Below are 22,962 nucleotides of genomic sequence, written 5' to 3' on the forward strand. Positions count from 1 at the left end.
AAAGTTTGCCTTTGATCTAAATATGGCTATTCCTTTGCTGTAGTGACATTTGAACTGTATGTCAGAATAAAATGCTTACAGCAAGTCAGGCATAAAAAGTAGATCATTTAAATCAGGTAATTAAAAAACACATCTAATTAATGGTAAGTTTGGCTTGATAATAAAATACCCTATTTCACCAGAAGTTTAAGTTGATTTATAAAAGTGTAGACATTACCTCTGAGATTGATGCTATAAAATACTATGAATATCTCTGCAAATTCCTCAGTTCTCTTATCACTTTGACTTTTTAAATTTTAATGCTAGAGTCGTTAGTGTAAAGTATATTCTTTTTTAAAGTATATTCTTTCTTGAACTAGAATAAATGTCATTCTTTCATGACCATTAAAAAGCTTTCCTTCCTCCCAATCATTGTAAACTCTCTGACAATGCTTATGAAAAGTCAAGAAAATGATTTTTCTAGAGGCCAGACTAAGATATTGGTTATAATAATTTAAATTGCAGAACTTGTTTCTTTGCAGTATATTCTGTGTAACAAGGTGTCTGCTGAAGAAGCTCATTAAAGCATTCCGAGGGTGTTGAAATATTTTCCTCCTGAAGACAAATGCTCCATGGTTGGCATGTTCCAACCACTGTCACACTCATTTAAAAGACTTCTAGGTCAGAGTTAAGCATGGGCACAGCATTTCTCAAGGAGATCTTTGACATTTTCTCTACCTTCTTACCTCTTCCCTCCATCAATTCCCCGTCTTTCTTCTTAAAGAAACATAAGGAGACACCAGTCAGAAATATAGATATGTTTGCTTGGTGTCTTCGGTTAGAAATAATCCAGACATCAGGAAGCTCAAACCAAGATGATTATTTACATAATCCTTAAAGTTGGAGGTTTTCAAATATACCACAACTAAAAAAAATTTAAAAGCCAGTTTTATGTACACTGTTCTGTCACCACAACACTGCTCTCATGTCACTAAGATAATTCAGCATCGAAACCAGCTTAGGTAATCATAAAAATTAAAGAACTGCCACTGGTAGTTTATTAGTTTCAAAGCTTTCCATAAAACTTCAACCAACATGACATTTTGATTGCATGTGTCCAAGAAGTGGTCAAGGTTGATCAATTAGCTTTGAACAGAAGAGTGCGCTCCTGACGGAGTGGCAGCTGTAATTATATGGTATGTTAATGAAAGGGATGCACTGAAAAATAATATCGCAATTATGTATTTACAGAGTGTTGGTTTCTATAAACTGGAGATTTAACAATGACTGCTAGAACAAATCATTACATTTCTAAAAAAATAAAAAATGCACAGAGATAGTATCAACTAAAAGGATTATGAAAAAAAGTCTCAATCCTGTTTGTTATCTTCTTAATGAATGCCGTACAGAGTATCATAAATGCCCTTACATCCTTGTCGTATAGTGTGAATTACAAATAGAAAGACCAAAGAAATGGTATGACTTCCTTCTAATAGGGTCTGATACATGAATTCTTTGTCCTTTTCTCACTTATTACAGACAACTTTCATTACTGAGTTCTCATATTCTAATAATCAATAAAAATATTCGTAATTATGGGAAGACAATACATTGCCATTTTTACAGTCACATTATGATATTTTAGTGTGTTGAATACAGTAATTATTTATTAAAATTACACAGAAATATGAATAAAATATTTTTATGTACAAAGTGGCACATCATGATTTCTACCTAATATTTAACAATACACTTACAAATTTTCCCTGCATTAATGTAGTGGAAAACAATAAATACAAACATTAGGTAATATAAGCACATCAAGAAAGTAGGAAAGTTCTCATGGATAAAATCTGTCGTCTCTGGAAACTTTAAACTCAAGGGAAGGTCATGTCATTAGTAAACCCATGTGCCTGGGCTGTCAAGCTAACCGCTCACAAATGACCTTCCTAAAATTCAGTCTCCTGAGGATGTTCCTATAAAATGCAGCAACATGCTTTTACACGTCTCAAGGGACAGGAGAGGCCCAGGATTCTTTTTGATTCTGTCAGATTATTGTCTGTCATCTTGGCATCGTTTTATTGGGGCAGGTGACTGGTGCAGACTGGCGAGCAGGGTTGGAAGTCAGGATTGATTTTTCTCTTTCTAACCCTGGGGCATAGAAGCTGAAGATTAAGCCTGTGGGATAGGGGGAGAAAAAAAAGTTCAGATTCTAAGAAAGTTAAGAAGTAGAGATGTTGGGGGAGACCATTTTTTTTTTGTAAGGAATTGTTAGTGACTAGCCGATTGTTTTTCCCACCCAGTAGGGTTACTTGAATGTTTCCCAAGCACTTAAAATTCAACATGTCTGAAAAGAAAACCACTATACTGCCTCCCAAAGCTGTTCCCTCTCACTCCATAATTCCCATGTTTGCTATTACCTCCATGATCAATCCAGGCTCTCATGCTAGGTGTGTGGGCATCATCCATAATCCCAATCTTCCTTATTCCCCATTGCCTATGTTCAATCAGTCACCACTGCTGGAGAATTTTATGTGCCAGACATTTCTCTATTCCATTCTATTTCTTCATCTCCATCCCTTTCTTCACTGCAGACCGGTAAAGCCCTTGTCCTTTTCCTAGGGAATATTGTAGTATCTTCTGACTGCTCTGCTTCCAGTGTCACTCCTTTTGAATTAATCATCCATAGTAAACTTCAGTGATGTGTCTCAAGTACAAATCTCATTATATGTTTCCTCTGATTAAAGTACCCTATCACTAATGTGATACAATTTGAGGTCTGTTGCTTGGGATGACAATGCGAGTAATAAGAAATTTATTGGCAATTTTCATTTTTCTCCCTACTTATTAGGCCGCTAATAAGGATGAACAGGCGTCTCTTTACATCTGCTTCACAGGAAGGAGAGCCAGGGCTTTGGTTGATGACTTTGGGGTTTTCTCGTTTGCAGGACAGAAACAATTTTGTTGGTCCGAAAAGGGGCAGGAGATGGAGGCTTCTGCACCTCAAGTGGGAAAGGGGTAGTTTCCCGATCTGGCAGAGATTAGATGTGGCAGTGCTGGCTGTTTGCTAGAGTCTGGGAGGAGACCGATATGGGGGGTGGGTTGGGGCGTGGACAGTGGTACCAGGGTGGAGACCTGTACCCTGCTCTTTCATGGGATGGTTGGCAGAAGCAGGGTCTTTGGTAAGGATGGGTGCACCATTGCATTGTATGGGAGAAAGTTGGACACTGGCTTGGGGGCGGGCGTTTGAAGAGCAGAGAGTAGCCACAGGATTCATGTCAAGCCTGAGTCTGTGGAAAGGACTGTAGAACAAGGTATTTATGATGTTTTTCCAGAGCATCTGTTGGTGATAGAGGGTCCAGCACATGCCAGAGCATGGAGTAGCTCTAGAAGGAGCACAATGATTATAGAAATACCAGCAAAACAGGACCCTCTTTCAAATTTTGTACTGATTTCCTGGATGAGTTTTATATCCAAGGTTGGAGAGTCTCTCAAAATGAATAAATGACTTCTTGATGGCATTAATGAAGGAAGAAAGAATCTGATTTTACTCTGCTTAGAAAAAGAAAGTGTTTCATTCTTGCCTTTTAAAAAATACAGTAACATGAACAGAATGTTGCAGTAATATCAGATTGCTCTAATCATTTTAAAATGTTTACAGTTAGTTTCTGTCCTTAATGTCATTGTGGAACAGTATCAGTGGTTCACTGACCTTGTGGCAGATGTGTACAGAGCAGCTCTAGGCTAATCAATTATTTATAATTTCTTTCATATACCATGTAGTTTCACAATTCTTTGCATTTGTACATTCTATTCCCTGTGCCTAGAAAAACCTAAGTAACCTTTTTTCTTATTCTATAAGTCTCAGATCATATACCATCTTTTCTAAGAAATTTGCCATTAAATTTCAAAGTGCCATGTCTATCTTTCCATACCACTTATCTTATTATTTACTATATTACACTAAAGTGATCTTCCTTATGTGTATTTCTCTCTACTTCTATAGGCTCCTTGAGGACAGCAACCATGTCATATACCTTTTTATACCTTGCCTAGTACTTGGCAAAGAGTTAGATCTCTGCCACTTTTTGTTCAACTCAGTCATACTCCTCTGTAAGTGAGTTTCCAAATTAAGAGTTTGCAGCATAGATCAGCTAGGTAAACATCTGGATTTATGTGAGTACAATGATGCTCACAAATAATATTGTATTGACCATTTTTTTCAAGGATCAAAAACCAATATAGGAACAAACTGAAGTTTTTATCAGAGTATATTCCATATTGATACCTTTCTCAAGAAATGGATCTGGCTTTATTAATGATTTTTTTCATTAGTTGATAATTTGCTCTATTTCCAACATTATAATCTCTCTAAACTTCCAATGTGTTGGCTTCAATAACAATAATACAAGACTTTACAGTTACTGAATCTCTCACAACCCTAAAATTTTATAAATCTGTGATTCTTACAAAGAATAAATGATCACTTTTATAATAAAGTATGAGGATAGATTCTTTAAGAATATTGACAATACTTTATAAACAAAGAAGCATAATGGTCTTAGGAGAAAAGATTGTTCAGTCTTGTTTTTATAATGTGGAACCCACTGCAAAAATTAATTCAGTTTTACTTTGAAACGCAATGTATAAGACTATTTGCTTCACCAGCATAATTTTTAAAAATTTCAAAAAAAGCTCAAATAAATTAAAAATTTTATTATTTTATTTTTGATTTACATTTCTGATTAGTAGTGGTATAAGAACTCCTATATATAATTTTATGTTATCATTTTTATTCCCTCCTCTATAAATTATCTGATCATGGCCTTTGCTCATTTTTCTATTTCTCAATATGTATAAACATCTTTACTTGTTTAGGATATTAATTATTATTTCTATTATTTTTTAACTTATGGTGACATTGATTAACAAAATCCAATAAGTTTCAAGTGTACAATTCTAGAGTATTATTTAATTGGTGTCATATTTATGATATTTTCTCAATTTATTTTTTGTCTGATAAGTTTCTTTATGATAATGTTTTTATGTTTGTAATTTTTAAGTCGTGATATGGTATAATTTCTATCTTTTCCATTGAATTTTCTTATATTGTTTTATATTTTGAAATTCTTATTCCATTAGATACTTAATGAAACATACTACATTTTCTTCTATTGTCTTTTTTTTTGCATTTAGTTCTTTATACATATCTCCATAGAAATATTATTAGCTAATATCCCCACCACCATATTCATTATTGACCAATTTATTCAGACCATTTATTGGAATATATAAGAAAAGAATGTGCTTTGCCTGCTTCACATTTTTGCATAGAAATTGTGGCTTTAGCAGTTCTATGTCACAGCCAATCAGTTTCTTTAGCAATATCATCCTTGCCACTCCTAGTCATAAAGTAATTAATCTCAGAAAAAGATAATAGAGCACATTTGTATTGTAAATGAACACAAATTTACATAGAATTGCATATAGCTAATGTATCTAATATTTGATTCCAGTGGCCTTCAAAACTTAACAGAAGTTATTTTTGTACTAATAGCTATTTTGAGGTGGTCCCAGTGAATTAAACAAGAAAAATTTCTAAAATAATCTTTTTCTTATTTTAAAGAAATTATGACCCCCAAATGTAATAAAGCTGCAGTAAAAAGTTATAATTTTTTGAAACCCTTATTAATCTTTCTGTTATTTATATAAAAGTCTCAGAGAGTTTAGAACTAGTTTGAATTGATGAATCAGTATCAGTCATGCCCATATAGTTTTTATTTTTTTCTCTAATTATTTTCTTATTTCTTGTGTGTGATTTCATGCTGTCACTAGACAAAGTTTTGCAGAGGGCAAAGATCACAGATTATAAGTATTTTGGAATTCTTGTCTGTCCTGGCAATTCACGTTAAATATAATATTCTGCACAAAATAGATAATCAATATATGAAGCAGCAGACACTAAATATATCCAGAATTTTATTTCGAGTTGAAATATTTTAACATGGGTGAATATATCTATATTAGTGTTTGCTGTCGCATACAAAGCGAAAGATTTCTCAACTTGTTTTCCCAAATTTCTAATTCTAATGACTACATTTCTATTTATCCTGAATCTCTGAATTGATATCTGATTTCTAGTTGATAACCTAGAAAGTGATTGATTACTCACTGGTTACTACATTTAAAGTATAGTGATTGCTAAGAGATATACATTGGAAAAAAGTAAGAAAAATAGTGGAGTTGATAGATGTCAAACTTGTTCCCATTATTTTCTGATCTTCATCAATACTGTAATTCCAAAATTATGCAGAAGAGCAACAAAAACTATCACTGCAATCAAAAGATACTTTTTAAAGTACAAAAATAGAAAGCAATGGGAATTGAATGGGAATGTTTTTGGTTGAGCTTCTCTGGGTCAGCACTTCTCCTCGTCTCCTTTCTTTTTTTTTCTTTCCAACTAACGGAAGACTTTGTCTTCCTCCAAATGTGACAATTTAGTTACTAAATTTTGTCCACTTTGATCATCTAGAAGGCATTCTTTCACTACGGTTGCAGAGAAACCATAACTAGTATGGAAGAAAGCTTTCTATGCACATGTCTCCAGAAACTGCTCGAACTTCTCAGCTTCTCGAATTTTGTACCTGAAGGCAAACTTTCAGATTTCTCTCATTCTAATCCATTCCTTGCTGGCTGGAGAGTGATGGAATTCTGATACATCTGATGGCACTCCTCTGTCCATCTCCTGCTTCTGCCCAGAGAAGTGTGGTAGTCATCATTTACGCAACAAGCACTAGCTGAGTGTCTGTATCAGTATTGTATTAGTGGCTGGGCAGGAGACATAGGTAGTGGACACAACAATGATATTCTGCCCGCTGGACACTACCCAGAATGACTGCCATTGTAGTCAGGCCAATTATGGGCACATACATATTTATTTGTTCTTCTTTTTTTTTTTTTTTTAAATATTAGTTGCCAAAAGGCAAATTCTTCTGCAGGTTCTAAAAAGGACCAGACACTCATTGTGAGACCATTAATCAATGATTCTTGTGAAAACTAAGGTAAGAAGAAAATCTCCTTAGCCGGTTCTAGGAAGGCAAAAGACAATCCCATGCTAAGCTGGGAGGGTTAATTCTAGCAGGTCTAAAATTGACCTGAGCTGTTTTGCTGAAATAAGAAATGTACCTGCTTTGTACCAATTACTGGTCAAAGCATGGAGCATGCAGAATAACGGTGTTGCTTGAACCTTAGTTTTGAGAGTTTTCAATTATTTATTGATTGACTATTATTGTAATGAAATTGATCATTTACATCTGGTCTCACTGAAATACCTGGAGGGCACTATCCCTCAGCTAGTTATATAGCAAGAAATTGCCTGTGGGACCAGATGAGTATAAGAAACCCCAGCTGAGAATGCATTTTGGATCACCTTATTTGAGGTGCTTTGTGAATACATCATGGTTCTTGGACCCAGAGAGAAAGTACATCCAGGGTTAGTCCTTACAGACAGAGGACAATCAGACTTTCTTGCTGGCTTGTCTGGACCCCGTGCCCTGAGCCAGGCTTTGGCTGTGATACACATTTTTAATGCAGCTGTTATCTCATATTCTTGTCTTGCAATAAACTACAAATTTGTAAACATTGTCATTTTGAGTCCTGTGAGTCTTTGTTAGCGATAGAACCCTGTATAACTGCCACTGTCAGTATGTGTATAGTGACCCGGGTAAAGGCAAACTGCATTTATAAGGAAACATTAGCAACGGCAGAAAGAGTAAACTGTGTCATCCCTGAGGTAGGAAGGGCAACTGGAAGCACCTTTTACAGCCCCCAAGACGTTCATTTCTCTAGCAAATCTTCTTAGCGTTTGTTTTTAGACAAATAGGCAACGATGGTTTCACAGACACAAACCATTAACTTTTTAGCTTATAAAAGTTTTTAAAAATAATCTAGCTTGCAGTAGGCTAACGAAACAGATATTAATGAGTGTCTCAGTGAATAAAATTAAGGAACTTACATATGTACTGCCCAGGTGTGGGGAGGATCGATCAAGCTGTCAGTTCTTGTTTTTCCCTTGTGCAGAGTGCTCACCTGAAAACAGAAGGAATGTTTTGATCTATGAGCTCAGGGAGCAAATAAGGAAGAAAATAAAGTTTCTTGGCTTGTTTTTTGTTTTTCAAAAAAAGTCCAATTTCACTGCAAGAATGTCATTAGAGCCACAATTTGCCTCTTGGTATGGCCTGGAAATTGTTCACCAAGATTGATGAGCTTTTTTTGGCCATCATCATTTTTCACCCTAAAGGAGCAATGCTAACTAATTCCCTTGGTGTAGGGGTGAGGGTGTGAGTTTGGAGGTGATAAGACAGGCACCCTGGAGAATGAGCTATTGATTTTTGCTTGTTCCATGAGCTGGCTCTGCCTAAGCAAAACCGTGTCATATAGTTAAAGTGCTATTTTATCAGGAAAACATTCTAAAATCCTCTGTTTAAATAATTCAGTGAGAGTTTTGTGAAAATGAATTTGTATGCCCACATGAACACTTTGGTATCATACAGAACAGCACAGGGGACATTTTTCAAAATAATGGTGTTATTCTATCATCCAATATAAAGATAAATATTAACCTAGGATGATGGGAAGCTGAGAGACACCAAGCATTTTTACATGCCCCTGGATTTGTGATCAACACAGTTGACATTATCTGTGTCTTTCAGACAGATTCAATATTAGTCACACTATATAAAAGTAACATGGGCCAAAGTCTCCAGCTTCGGGAATAAATGTCATCGTTTTGCTCCAGCTTTTATCTTCCAGTCAGGAAACCTGTCTTATGGGGACTCCATTAATGTCATCTGTTACCTGCATGGTAAGGGTGATAATAAATAGTGCTAGAGACCTATGAGGAGAACAAACCAGAACTTCCTTGTGAGAGCTCCTTAGGTCCTGTGCTCAGAAACGTCGGGCACAGAGCGACAGCCCAACCCCCAAACAACCCTTTGGTCCCTATTACTTATACTGTAAAAAGCACAGCACCTCCTGGAATCCATGGGTATGAACTTCAGGAATGAGAAGTAAACAAAATAAATATTTATCAAATCCCTACTGTCAGCCAGAAGTCAGGTAAAGCATATCATATGAAAATTATTATAATTCTTAATATATCCCTTCAAGATCTATCTAATTGGGAATAGAGAATATGAGAAAGATTCAATAACAATCTGATTCCAATAATAGTTCTAATAATGATATCTATGGTAAAAGCAAATGAGACACATACATACCTAGAAAAAAAAAACAAAAAACAAACTGGAATGAAATACACCAAAAACCAATAATGATTACACCAAGGTTGCGTTTCATTAGTAATTTTAAATTATTTTCTATTTCGTATTTTTTCTATCTTCCATTGTACATAGTGTGGTCAAATACTAAAATGATAATTTAAGCCACGAAGAGATATAACAAGGCAGTAATGTATGTTGATTTTCCAAATTGATATGCTAAGAAGAGAGAAAGACCATGTACAGCTGGGACAATCAAGAAAGCTTTGGTGGAAATGTAGAGATTGAGCCAAATATTTATTGAAAGGCTGAGAACATAGAAGCTGGATCAATGTATAGCTTTATGAATTGATGAATCTTTTGCTAATCTTTACACTTTTATTCGTTTCTTGTAGTCAATGAACTTTTATTCGTAAAAATAAGCAAAAAAACAAAACAAAACTGTGTATTTACTGAGTAGTTACCATAATATACTAATTAATATTGGTGTACTAATAATATACTAATAATGTGCAATTACTATAATGGTGAGGAGGGGGAGGAAGGAGTGACAAAAGAGAGACCAAGGCACCAACTTCTCCTTCAAAAGAGCTTGAGTTCACTGAGGAAGACAGGGACAGGAGATGAATGATGTCTGGGCAATACGCCATGTTAAGTGGTTCCAAACTGAACGAGAGAAGTCTGGCACATCACAGCATCCCCGGTAGACATGCTCATGTGTTTGAACTTAATCTTAGCTATTACACACATATCTGAGTTTTCTAAGCAGAGCAATATTATAATAAATTCAGATCTGCTTTTCCTTTCACCAAATAGTTCAAAAATCAAGTAATGCTTTGAAACTAAATTCAAAGGTACTGTGTTTTCATTGTTCTGTGGTCATGGATTCTTTAATAAACATAAACAGTTTTCCTCATAAATTTTACAGCCTTAAATATTAAAAATGCGGTAATGTATATTTACTATATGAGATGTGATGTCAGTGGAAATCACATTTAACATGAACCATGTCATGTGTATATTTTGCAGTCCATCACAGGCTGTTTAACTGAGCCAGATCCCTTACCAAAATTGCATGGGATTTTATATGTTACCATAAAGGACTCCTCGATTTGCTATGTTTGATATCCAGTTTTTTTCTGAAAGCACATTCTTGTTATACTCTAGTAGACGTTCTCTTTTACATTAAAGAAAACTCCTAGTGTAAATAATCTAATTTTAGACATTCATGGGCTACATCGTCAACAGAAAAACCCTGCTTGGGAGAGAATGTATTTAAAGGAAGTAGGGAGTATGGAAAGATAAACACCATGGACTACTGAGAAGGCTTTAGGGCAAGAAACTGTCTTATCAGAAGAAAGTTAACAGAACAATAACCATGGTTCATTCAGACTCCTAGAAATCCAGGCAATTTAGCATCCACTGGCATTTTCCTTGAAGGTGGATGGCTGCAGAGCTCTTTTTCCTTGGAAACATGATTTCTTAACCTCTAAAATGATATATTTTATTTTTCAGATATAAGACTAGAGTTTATAAATGGAAATACTGACCAATCCAATGAACTCTCATGGCCGCTGAAGCTCAAATTTTGTTTTATTACTTCTTAGGCATATGAATTCACACTATATTTCTTAGACCATAAAGCAAATAACATAAAATGTCAAACCTATCCATTCTGAGTGGTAGGTGGTCAGATATTTGTTCTATCAAGTTATTTTTTGTATTTTTTAAATTTCTAATTTCTTTTTATATAGGAGATAGGGGAAGATTGGGTTAAATCTGTAAACTTATATCACAGCTAATCACTTCAGATTTTATTCTAGTTATATTTTAGAGAAACTGTCGCTATTGGGCAAAAGATATTTAAGTAAAAAATTATAACAGTGTAACTTCTGATGAGTATGTTGAGCATAGTTTCATAAAGAAAGCGTATTTGGACAAATCTGAAAGACAGTGGAAAGGGATTCATTTGTGTTTCAGGAGCCAGACTTTATTAAAAATTGTGGTAGTACTAAGAGCATTTGGAGATCATTATGTTTTAGATTATTTTAGGCTATTGAAATTGACTCTGAATCACCCATTTCAGTCTTGTCCTCCCACCAAATACTTTCCATGATAATCACTTGGGTTGACCGTTGAGCTGTTATTGTATTAAATGAGGTGTGAGTTCTAAATGAGATTGGCAGAAATAAAAATACCAGAGAATAGATTTTACTATTTCCATGATAATGCCTCCTTAGGCCTGTGTCCTGAAAAGTTGCTTATGAAAGAGAAAGGAGTTTGGAGAGTTAAGGGTCTTCCTAACAATTCCATCGTAGTCTATTCCACTTATTACTATAGTAATTACGAGAGTGGGGGATATCAGCTTATGTAGAATTTTCCTTGAAGAATCAGATATTAAATTTGCCACCAAAAAACATGAAGTTCTCTAGACTTTTCCACTCTGGATGTCTCAATTCTGGTGTCAGTTGTCATTTCCCTGGTAGAACAGGGTAGTAGATGATCCCAGCCACGGGATTCTACACAGAGGTTTTTCCAAGTGCTGGTCAGCATGCCACCCACAGCTTGGAGAATGTTATGTTAAATTCACAATGGAGGAGGAGAGAACAATGAAATTGTTGTGATGCTTGCTTGCAAGTCACACGCAGATTCTGAGAACTCTTTATGACAAATGGTATAGTTACACTCAAGATTCTTCACGACAGCGGACCCAACCTTTTTGGCACCAGGGACCAGTGCTCCTATGAGAATCTAATGCCTGATGATCTGAGATGGAGCTGAGGTGGTGATGCTAGCGCCAGGGAGCGGCTGCAATTACAGATGAAGTTTCACTTAGCCCACCGCTCACCTCCTGATGTGCAGCCTGCTTCCTAACAGGCCAGGGACAGGTACTGGTTCATGGCCTGGGGGTTGGGGACTCTGCTTCGTGAGCTTGCTTACTCAGGACTGGTTCACATTTAGGCTTCTTTTCCCTGACCTGGTAGAACAGAGTTTTCTACTTAGTCATGGCATGTGAATAGCCAGGGAAAACCTATTTCCAATGATCTTATGAATGAATTTTATCTCTGCTCATTCAAAAGGTTATCTCTGACAGAACCATGTACATCAAAGAGTAGAAGAGATACCAGAATAAAGAAGGTCTTTATATAAAGACAATGGCTCACCTGAGGAGTTTGGTCATGCCTCTGCAGACTTTTGGATGCCCTCACTTTTTGAGTCTTCTGTTTGCCTTTTGTAGTTTGTTCTAGTTAGAATTTCCTACCTGAAGTTGAGGCCACTTTTGGCTTTTGATATCTTGCTCTTGAATTGGGACAATATAGCTAACTTTTTATTTTACAAAATTTTTTTGCCACTATTTATAATGTAGTTTATCATTTTATAACTCTCACTTTACATAACATCTGTATTCTGGAACTATTTTGTATAGGTAAAATTGGGGGAACTGAATATTGTAAGTGTCATAATGTAACTTGATATTTAAATAGAGCCACATGGATTGTTTTGTAGAGCTAATAATTACTTTTTATCTGTTTCATAATATTAATGTTTTAAATATATCTCAAAACAAGAAAATAATCCATGCTTTTTTGTTTTTTGAAAACTAGCATTTCATTTATCATTGTTCTTGATACATTATAACTCATACAAATAATATCTATATTTTGAAAAAACATTTACATTTCAAATCAAGTTAAATCGAAACCTAAGAAATCAGAAAAATAAATGTAAATTTTATCAACAGGAAATTGTATTTTGTCCTCATGGGGAAACCCAATTAAAATTATATATAATTACACAATATATGACTTACATTTTAACTAATGAATGTTTGTTTCAGTGGAATATACACAGCCATTACCAAAAATGAAACAAAATAACAGCAATAATAAAAAACCCTATAGTACTGGGTTTTTTCCACTACTTCAGAATGGAAAATGCCTCTAGTTACCACTCATTCTTTAGAACACATCAAGACATAAGAAAAAGCAACCTCTGAATGCCAGGTAATCCAATAATTTTACCAAAAATAATATTTCCAGGACTCCATCTTTCCTTTATAGGAGAGTTTTGTATTTATTGGAAATTAATAATTGACTCTTTCCTAAGAAGCTTTCAGACATGAACAAAATCCAAGTTAGATTTTGAAATAATCATTTTTCATCCTATCAGCAATCTGAGAGCTTACCAGACTCGTGAGAAATTGTCTTAACAGTGAGAAGCTTCACACTCTCTTTATCGGACTGAGGTCTATTTGAAACAGAAGAATTTAAATTAGCATCACAGTAATTAGTATTGTATGTCTGTGAAAGAAAGTAAATATGATATACACAGATTGAAGAAGATACACAAGCATATATATTTTTATGTGTTTCTATGGCAAAACCTGTGTCTCATCACATACAGACACATAATACTATAGCACTTTCCACTTCTGGAATCAAGCCAGTAAACCTCCATCATTCTATTATAGGGATGATCATCAGATAAGTTAAATATCAAGATGGGTCAAGTGAAACACTTGTCACAAGGTCTATATGGTACGGGTCTCTAGTCTTGAATTATGAAGGATAAGACATAGAAATGTTTGCAGATAAAATTTGGATTGGTGCTGAGTTCTAGGGATATCCTTTTTCATGAAGTTTTGGATACTGTAGGATAGTGTCTGAACTATTTTAATTAAGAGTTCCCACTTGTCCTTTCTCAGATTCTAAATAGTTTCAAACCCAAGTTCCTGTCCTTGGACATCTCAAAAACCTCTATTTATAATTAAGAAGGGTAGGTAATCTACAGACATTATTTCTAAAGTTCACAGCCCGATAAACACACAGAAACACCTACATAAAGGCAGTCTACAAATTCAGGTCAACACTTAACCACAGAATTGATTTTTGACATTAAAACAATTTATCTCTTTGTAGCACTTTGATTACAACAGTTAGCTCGATTGACAGCAATCACTTTGTTTTTAAAAAGCCAATGCAGAACAAGCATCCACTGTTAAGGTAAAGCCGCTCATAGCTGTCTCAAGGTGCAGCTATGATAAACATACTGAAAATTTCACTGGGAAAACTTTAAAAAACTCTAGGTATGTTTTCTGTAATATTTATCTTCATAGTTATATTCATTCTTCTATGTTTGCATTTCATCTTTTGATTTTCAGTTTACTACTTTGCCCAACCTTAAGAGCAATCCTCTCTTTTAGTCATTGGAATTTCTCTGTTGACTAGAGAGAACTCTGATAAATGGTTAGCCAAACTTCGTTTACAGTGCTTCCTACACAAATGCTTTAAAAATCAAACAAAAAACCTTAAGTGTAAGATCAATACTTTTCTCTATATAAAGAGTTTCTAGGGAAAAAAAAATGGTGTGGCATCACTTACTGGTCATTTCCATTTTCTGGCGTGCCTAGGAGAGGACAGAATTGTTATTAGATTTGCAAGAAGCTTGGGCTACACAAAACCCAAGAGACCTACTTTCTGTGTAGAGAAATTTCTAAAGCCAATTTTTAATTTTTTCATCTTTACACGCCACACCCCTTTGACCATTTTCTCAGATATAGTACCACTCATTTTCTCAGGTATGGCTAATACATTCATGAAATAGTCCTAACTAGGCTAACTCCACTGAATTTACTTCCAGACTAATTTTTACCTTATAATTTCATATCACTATGTGAAACTACTATTCATTGTCACACATTCCACAGAGACCAGAAAATGTCTGTTTATTTCAGTTTCTCTGAAGAAAATTCTCCAAGTATTGAATTACATTTTTTTTTCTTATCAGAGAATTAAATTTCTGACTTTATATATTGCTCTTTCTGGGGACACAAATCACTCACTGTATTTGTAGTGAGCTACGACGAAGCTATCAATTCTAATTGCATCTGAATCCCCCTGATTCAGCCTGTCAAAAGAGCCGTGCAGAATGTCACTAAGGCTGCTAATGGCAACTAATCTTTTGTATGCTTTGCCAGGCTGCTCCATAAGGTCTGGTAGAAAATAACTTGGACTTAGAGTGAGAACTCAGATGACTCATTCTGCACAAGAGTATGGTCTCTGGGAGCTGTTGTTGGTGGTCAAACTTTGTAATCACTGTGGCCTATTAAGCAAACTATGTAATGTGATTGCTTAAAGTCCCCCTTGTTTTGTTCCTGAATTTTCTGTGGTTTTATTTCATTGCTACTCAGCCCCTATCTCTGAGATTTCCTTCCATCTCTGATCTATCTCTTGTCATCGGATATATAAAGCTCTTTGAATATAATTCTTCTGGCTTTGAGCATCATTGCTTTATAAAGACTTTGGTTTTCACTAATATTTTGGCTACTTCTAGTTCTGTCACCTTGGCAAAGATACCCTATCATGACTCTTAATCCCTAGGATTTAATTCATGGTACCATGTGATGTTCACCAACTAGATTCAACCTTATCTTCCCTCCCAGTAGAGTTTTAACATTAAAAAACAATTCTTATTATAACTGCCATGTATGATGTCACCTGTGATGCAATTTGATACGGAAATTTCTTGATTCATGTTGTCTTCCAGAGAGCAGAGTGGGTTCACGAATTTTCTGACTTAATGAAGTCTCACCCACATACTGAAGAGCGATTAACTGTGGATGTTTAATGGTGCTAATTTAATGTAACAATGCCACAAATTCTATTTGGAAAACAAAGTTAACAATAACCAAATAGATTTGGCTATTTGTACAATTGCCAAACTTGGTTATAAAGTATGCCATGTCTTCAGAATAACTCTCTAGAGTGGTAGGAATTCTATACATTGTTTTTTTTTTTTCTGAATGATCCAGTTCATCCATAGAGTCCTCTTTAACAGAAGATGTCAACTTTTCTAACAACTTATTTGCAAATCTTCCCATGCAGAGCAATTTTTCAGCACAGGGTATTTTTACAAATGAATTTAGCACACTAATTGTTTACCTTTGCTATGTACTCAACACTCACAGGCTTCAACTTGGATGGTTGATTTCTCTTAAAAGTTTGGATTGGTGGTTTAGAAACTCAGAGAAACTGATTTATAAACTGATTTATAAAAATGCTATTTCCCCTCTGGAGACTGAGTAAGAAAACATATTTTAGACATTATTAAGAAGTTTATTCACTCACTCCCATAGGGAAAGTCATTGATTTGTTTTCTTCTTATTTTCCACCAAGAGCTAAAATGAACACTACTGTTTCTGCCTCGTAACTTTTCCTTGCACTGTCAAGCTCTCGCGCTAAGCTGATCCTGTGGTTCTGGGTTGGGGAATGGCCTCAGGGCGAGCATTCATTTGTGTCCTAGAAGCACTTGTCCATGGGGTAAACAAAGAATAGTGTGACTTATATATCTTATGAAAAGAAATGATTGTTATTTTTTAACAGTATTTTAGACTTAGGTAGAATATGTTAGTGAAATATTTAGAATTAAAGTAAGGAAAGGCAAGGTTCTATTTTACTGAAAACTTAAAAATTTAACTCAACAAGTGTCAGTAAGGTTCCTCTATATATGATGCATGATGCAATGTTTTGTGACTGGAGAGGTTGCCTGATGTTATGGACAGAATGTGTCCCCCTAAAATTCATATGTAAAATCTTAATGCCCAATGTCATGATATTAGGACATTGGGCCTTTAGTAGGTGATTAGGTCATGAGGGCTGAGTCCTCATGGGATAACTGCCTTTATAAAAATGACCCTGTAGAACTCTCTTGTTCCTTTCACTATGTGAAGACACAGAGAGAAGGTAACTGTTTATAAACTGGGCAGAATAACCTCATCAAACACCCAATCTGACAGCACCTTGACTGGACTTCTCAGCCTGCAGGACTGTGAGAAATAAATGTTTGTTCTTTAAGCTATCCAGTCTATGGTATTTTTGTTATAGCACCCAGAACAGACTAAGAGGAAACAATCATATAGAGAAGTAATTATACTATAGCACGATGAATAATATCATAAAATTCTGTAGAATTCAAAGTGAGAATACTCCTTTTGCTTAAAGAGGTGGTGTGTTATACTAAGCTACATTAAATTGGTGTTTGAGCTGGATGCTGATGGATAAATTGGAGATTAGGTATGTTATAAAAGTTAAGTGGTGGGCTGGACATTCTAGAAGAAAGAACAGCATGGATGAAGGCATGGATACATAACTCTACATTACACAAGCAGGGCAGGGTCTGGAATAGAAAGGTAGATTGATGTCTACGGTAACAGAGGGGAGTACCATGGGAACAGAAGGAGCATTCAGATGAAGTGTTGAATGAAAACAGAGTTCAAGTTCCTAGAACAGAAAACAAGACTAAAGAAAGACTGAAAGATATCTGAATAAAGTAGGGACTTTAGTTTATAATAATAGATGAATATTGGTTAATTGTGACAAATATATCATATTAATGATAAGGAAAACATAAAAGATGTACTGGAACTCTAGCTATCTTTGCAACTTTTCTGTAAATCTAAACCTATTTTAAAATAAACTTTATTTTTAAAAGACTAGAAATATAATGTAATTATGAGAACCATAAGTATTTAAGAGGCAAGGAGAAGGTAAAAGAGCAAAAAGGAGAAAATAAAGAGTAAGGATGTTTAAAAGAGTAGTGTCATTTTAAAGGAAAGAGGAAAGACTTCTAAATGCTTTTAGAAAGATTAAAGAGGGTAATAAAGAATTTCAAATTAGAATCCCACTAAAAATTGCAATTGGTTCAATCCTGAGGAACCAATTCAACTGGCAGAACATGCAATCATGGAAGACACCTTTATTGGAAGGAAGCTCTGCCTCCCAGGAGGGAAGTTGGTCACTGAACACTCTTCTTGAGATTATGGGGCTCCAAACTAAATTCTTAGTAAGACTTCCCTTTGTCCTCTGTCACATAGAAAAGGAACACATCTTCACTATAGGTAAGGTATGTCATTTTTTGCCTTCTTTAACTACCATATTCCCACAATCACCCACAAAACTGGGACTATTTCAGTAAAAATAATTTGTCCATATTTGATATCTGCCAATAGCAGTTAATTCCTACTTCTTACATTCACCAGCATTCAATAGATTTCTCTGCTCCTTCCTCTCTATTTCTGTGATCAAGCAATATGGCATTTAATTTTTTTCTATAATTCCTCTCTCCCCTTAGGAGTTTAAATTTAAATTTAGACTGAGCATGTGTATTCTCCTTTTAGGAAAATAAAATGAAACAAAACACCATTACCTACCTGGATCTGTTTTCCGGCACATTCGATACAAACCCACCAGAACAAATGCTGAAAGTGTTATTACAATCAAAGCAATGACCACTGGCAGAATAACACCTAAGAAGTATTGGAGACATTGTCAGTTAGATGGCTATTGAAGTTCACATCAAATAGTTTATGAACCAAGCAAAAGCATGCATGCTTGTTTTCTTCTTTAAACATCAATCTATTAAAATAGTATATTTTAAGCAAAGAAGATTTATCTGATCATGGGGTTTACTCTAGTTGTTATTTCTGACGTAACCACTTGATGTCAGTCTTGTAGCCCTTCTGAAATAAAATTGCAAATTAAGGGAGATAGTTCCCCATCTTCCTGGAGACTGGAAGAGGGAGGAGATGGAAGACTAGAGAAGCAGAAGATGTCCTCTAGCCTATAGTCAGATTTACATTCACACATTATATTCTTTACTACTTTATAGTGAAGTTACTGGAAAAAAGAATACACACACACACACACACACACACACAGCCCATGCTGGAACTGCTCTCGTTATAAAGCTGGTTTTCTAAAAAACTCACAAATATTTTTCTATAATAATATCTTAGAACTAGAACAGGCATAAATCTCATAAGGGGATATAACTGGATATCACAGTGGATATGATCAACATGGTTCAGGAAAGATGGGCATATGTGTGTGCGTGTGTGTGTGTGTGTGTAAATGTTTGGGGAGTGTGTTGCTGCAGCAATTAAGGTGAGGCTTTTCTGTTTTATTAAGAAGAGAAGTTTGCAGCTTTTTGTTTTGTTTTGTTTTGTTTTTGTTAACACCTGCTTTCTTTTCTGACAGTCATTTTCCAGGTTAAAACAACAGTGACAAGGAAAACACTGTCTTAGGGACATACTAGAGTTATGGAAGTTACAGTTAATATTTAGTTAGATATTCTCATCTGTTTGCTCATGTGTTCCTCGTGGTTATCAGGGAATGCAAATAGTTACCCAATTCATTTGTAGGGTGGTTTACACTTCCATTGTTATGGTTAAATATTTGTTTAAATAAGTTCTGCTCAGTTCATATTAGACCTTGAGTGAAGTCATTAGTGCCTCCCCAAATGAGGAAGCCAAGAATCAGCAGCTCAGTACATGCAATGCTGACCTATTGAATAGAATGGCTTTACCTAACCCTAAGACAATATTTTATCATCCCAGCTTTATATATATTTATCTTATTCTTAATTTCCAGAGAAATTAATTGTCTCTAGCATAGAATAAACATATATATTACATGACATATATCTGTATCTGTTTTTGCCAAAATGCAACATTTCTTAAAAGGCCATTTTTAACATTAAGACAAAGTTCTGTAAAGGTGAACAATCCATTTTTATGGAGCTCTCTGCCTGTGCACTTCGCATTATCCGAGACTAGCCCCATCAATTCACTTTAACCTTTGGTTGTAATTGCTTATCACTAAGGTAAGAAAATAATTCCCAAAGTGTGTTCATTAAAACCAAACTCACAAGTAGAAAATTCTTAAAGCATGTGGCAATTAAATAGAATTATAATGGGATTGCAGGTTCAGTAAAGCTGATAAAAATCTATCTATAATCAAACCCTTTGCCTTAATGGTAACATTCAAACATTCAACATATCTACTGCCATGAATAAAGATGTGACTGTTACTCACTGGAATAAGAGGGACTGGCTGAAGATGAGCTTGCATTTTTTGCATTCTCAGTGCCTATTATTTTAAGAAAGAAAAACATTAAGTCACTTTTGGTTAATGTGGGCCAGTCTTAACAATGTTCCTTTCATCCCCACTCCCCATTTAAGTAAGCCTCTATGATTTATAGGTATGATGCTTTAAGTGAATATATTTGATCTTATTCTGAAAAACCTCTGTTTTGCGAATCGGTTGTTAGGGAGTTAATGTACACAATTTGATGGTTTTGGACATACACCCATGAAACCATCACCATGATCAAGGTAATTGACATATCCATCACTCCCAAAAGTTTCCTTGTGACCCTCATTTTGTGGATGTACATTATTTATATATCAATTATAACTAAATAAAGCTTTTTTAAAAAATAAAAATAAAAAATATTGGTAGGGTTTTCTTGGTGAGAAAGGGCTAAGTAAAGCAAGTTCGCGCTCATGCACACAAAAGTCATACCTTGAGACTGTGAAGTGTTTTCCGGAATTACTGTTGATACTGAGGGCAATAGACTGATTTTAGAAGGCGAGGCATCTGGTTGTCGAGTGTTAACTGTAGGAAAAATTGTAAATCTGGAGTCAGACTATAGTATTAACTTTTCTTTTGAATTTTTTTTTTTTGCAGAGTCAAACAGTTTGCACTTCTAAAGATCTGTGAAAACTCTTTCTTGTTGAATAAATAATAGGATGTATACAATCATACACTAAATCCTAAGTTCATATATTCCTCCTGTAACGATGATTAAATTTGGAATCACAAAACCTGGGTATCCATATTATATCTTCAAAAACTGCCTAGGCTATAGTCTGTATCACATACTACATGAGATTCTTGTGAGATGCAAATCTATGCAAAAGCATTATTCACATTTCAGATATTATAACTTTGGGTGATTGTGATTTTTTTCTCCCATCACTTACTTAAAATGAACATAAATGCATGGGACTTTATTGGTTGAAGAAAAAGGTTGCAACTGAGGCTTTGGTTAGAAGGATTGGGGAAAAATCAGATTCCTTCATTTTCACCTTTAAAGCTCAACAGTGGTTTACACTTGTGTGCCTTATCTTGAGTAACTGCTGTTTGGTTGCATTTCCCCCACTGTCCAAGGAAAACATAAAATTTAAACTTATTATATAATTACTTGTTTGCTTAAGCCAACATTTGCCATCTTCAGTCAGAAGGACTGAAACAAATAAACAAAAAAATTGATTTAAAATCCACTAATCTCAATAAATTTCAAGGAAATATAAATAATTGTTTTATGTGTATATCATTTATTCTTGTGAATTTGGGATAAGATATAATTCATATTTAGAAAAATTTTTAAACTTTTTTTTGTTGTATGAATTGATATCTTTTTATCACACCTGTTTGTTTGCTTGTCCCTCCACTGAATGGTAAGTTCTTGGAATACATAAAGCATAACCCTCAGCATACACCAAATGGAGCTCTGACCACAGTGTGTATGCAATAAGATGCAGCTGACAGCTTGGCTGAACTAAGAGGCATTTCTTGTAATTACAGCCACCTTAAGAGTATTGAGGCCATGTATAATTGCATCAAAGAAATTGATATTGTCTATGACTACATTGGATCCTTCCCTCTTTGCCACGCACATCCCAGGATGCACTATATGCTCATGCATTTTTGACATCTGTGGGGGAAGAATAATATTTAAAAGTCTGTATCATTCTTGCCATGCAAGAGATCTGTAGGAGGAAGCTAGATACATGCCCATAAGAACAAAGAAAAATGTCAGGTTAGTGCACTAAGCAGGCAGAAAAAGGAATATTAAATGAAAGAACGGGAACTAGCTGAAACCTTGGTACACTTAGTTGCTTTTTTCCAGTGTCAAGTGTTTCAGTAAGGATGAATGCTCTTTTGGTTGTGTTGATGGAGAATGAGATGGCTGATTAAATAACCAATGGCATTAATCCATCTGGGACTTCCCAAGGGTTAATTTTCAAGACTTCTACCTGATTACTGTCTCACAGACAGGCTAAGTGGCAGCTACAGTTCTGATAATAATTTATCTGGTTCAGATGAAGCTCCATGCTTTCCTATTTAAAACGTGTTGATGGTGCAGTGCCAACTATTATTGATAATGATGTATAGGTAGGCAATAGAATTAACTCTTTTTAAATGGAGGATTCATTTGATCCTGGAACAAAGACTTAAATTTTTTTCCTTTTGTTTTTCTTTTACTTAAGCCTTCAGTTAATAAATCATTTCTGAATCACTGCACACACGCACACACACACACACACACACACTTACCTTTATTACATGCAATGCCTAATGACTTCTGGTGTTTTCTATTCTCTCTTTTATTTCAGTTTTTAAAACACGTCATAAATGGGAATTAACTCACAATTTGAGAAACCTTGTCCATTAGCATGGTCATATCGATGAAATTATAGGTCTTGGTTGAATTCACCAGTCATGTGCCTAAAATGATTCTTTCTGTGACTGAGATACTGGGAACCATGATGTTTTCAGAGCTCATGATCTCTGTGGGTTTCATTGAGATTCTATTATTCTACATTTGTAATAAAGTAACATTGGCAGAAGACGTTCAAGAGAGGTATAGTGGGTAGTTAAGAGCATGATTCTGAAGACTGAGTACTTGGGTTCAAATCTGACTCTAGCACTTATTTGTTGTTGAATCTTGGGCAAGTCACTTAATCTCTTTGTGTCTGAGTTTTCACATCTACAAATGGTTATTATAATAGTTCTACATCATAGTATTGTAAAAATTAAATGAGTAAAAATAAATTTAAATTGACTAAAAGAATACTTGATAC

At 35.0% G+C, this 22,962-nt stretch overlaps 1 protein-coding gene across 3 annotated transcripts in view; it reads right to left on the bottom strand.

Annotated features, from left to right (window-relative positions):
• Positions 1-1,014: 1,014 nt before the first annotated feature.
• Positions 1,015-22,962, bottom strand: part of EMCN (endomucin) — a 98,940-nt gene continuing 76,992 nt past the window's right edge. For all 3 annotated transcript variants that reach the window (XM_025051696.1, XM_015594890.2, XM_015594889.2), the window contains 7 exons: positions 20,618-20,710; positions 20,129-20,182; positions 18,466-18,561; positions 14,639-14,663; positions 13,444-13,505; positions 7,994-8,067; positions 1,015-2,157 (listed from right to left, as the gene is read on the bottom strand). In XM_025051696.1, coding sequence (XP_024907464.1) covers positions 8,033-8,067; positions 13,444-13,505; positions 14,639-14,663; positions 18,466-18,561; positions 20,129-20,182; positions 20,618-20,710 — 365 coding nt within the window. In that variant the 3' untranslated portion in view covers positions 1,015-2,157; positions 7,994-8,032. The remainder of the gene's footprint in view (positions 2,158-7,993; positions 8,068-13,443; positions 13,506-14,638; positions 14,664-18,465; positions 18,562-20,128; positions 20,183-20,617; positions 20,711-22,962) is intronic.

The sequence above is a fragment of the Pteropus alecto genome, unplaced genomic scaffold, assembly GCF_000325575.1.
Source record: "Pteropus alecto unplaced genomic scaffold, ASM32557v1 scaffold5, whole genome shotgun sequence".
NCBI lineage: Eukaryota > Metazoa > Chordata > Mammalia > Chiroptera > Pteropodidae > Pteropus > Pteropus alecto.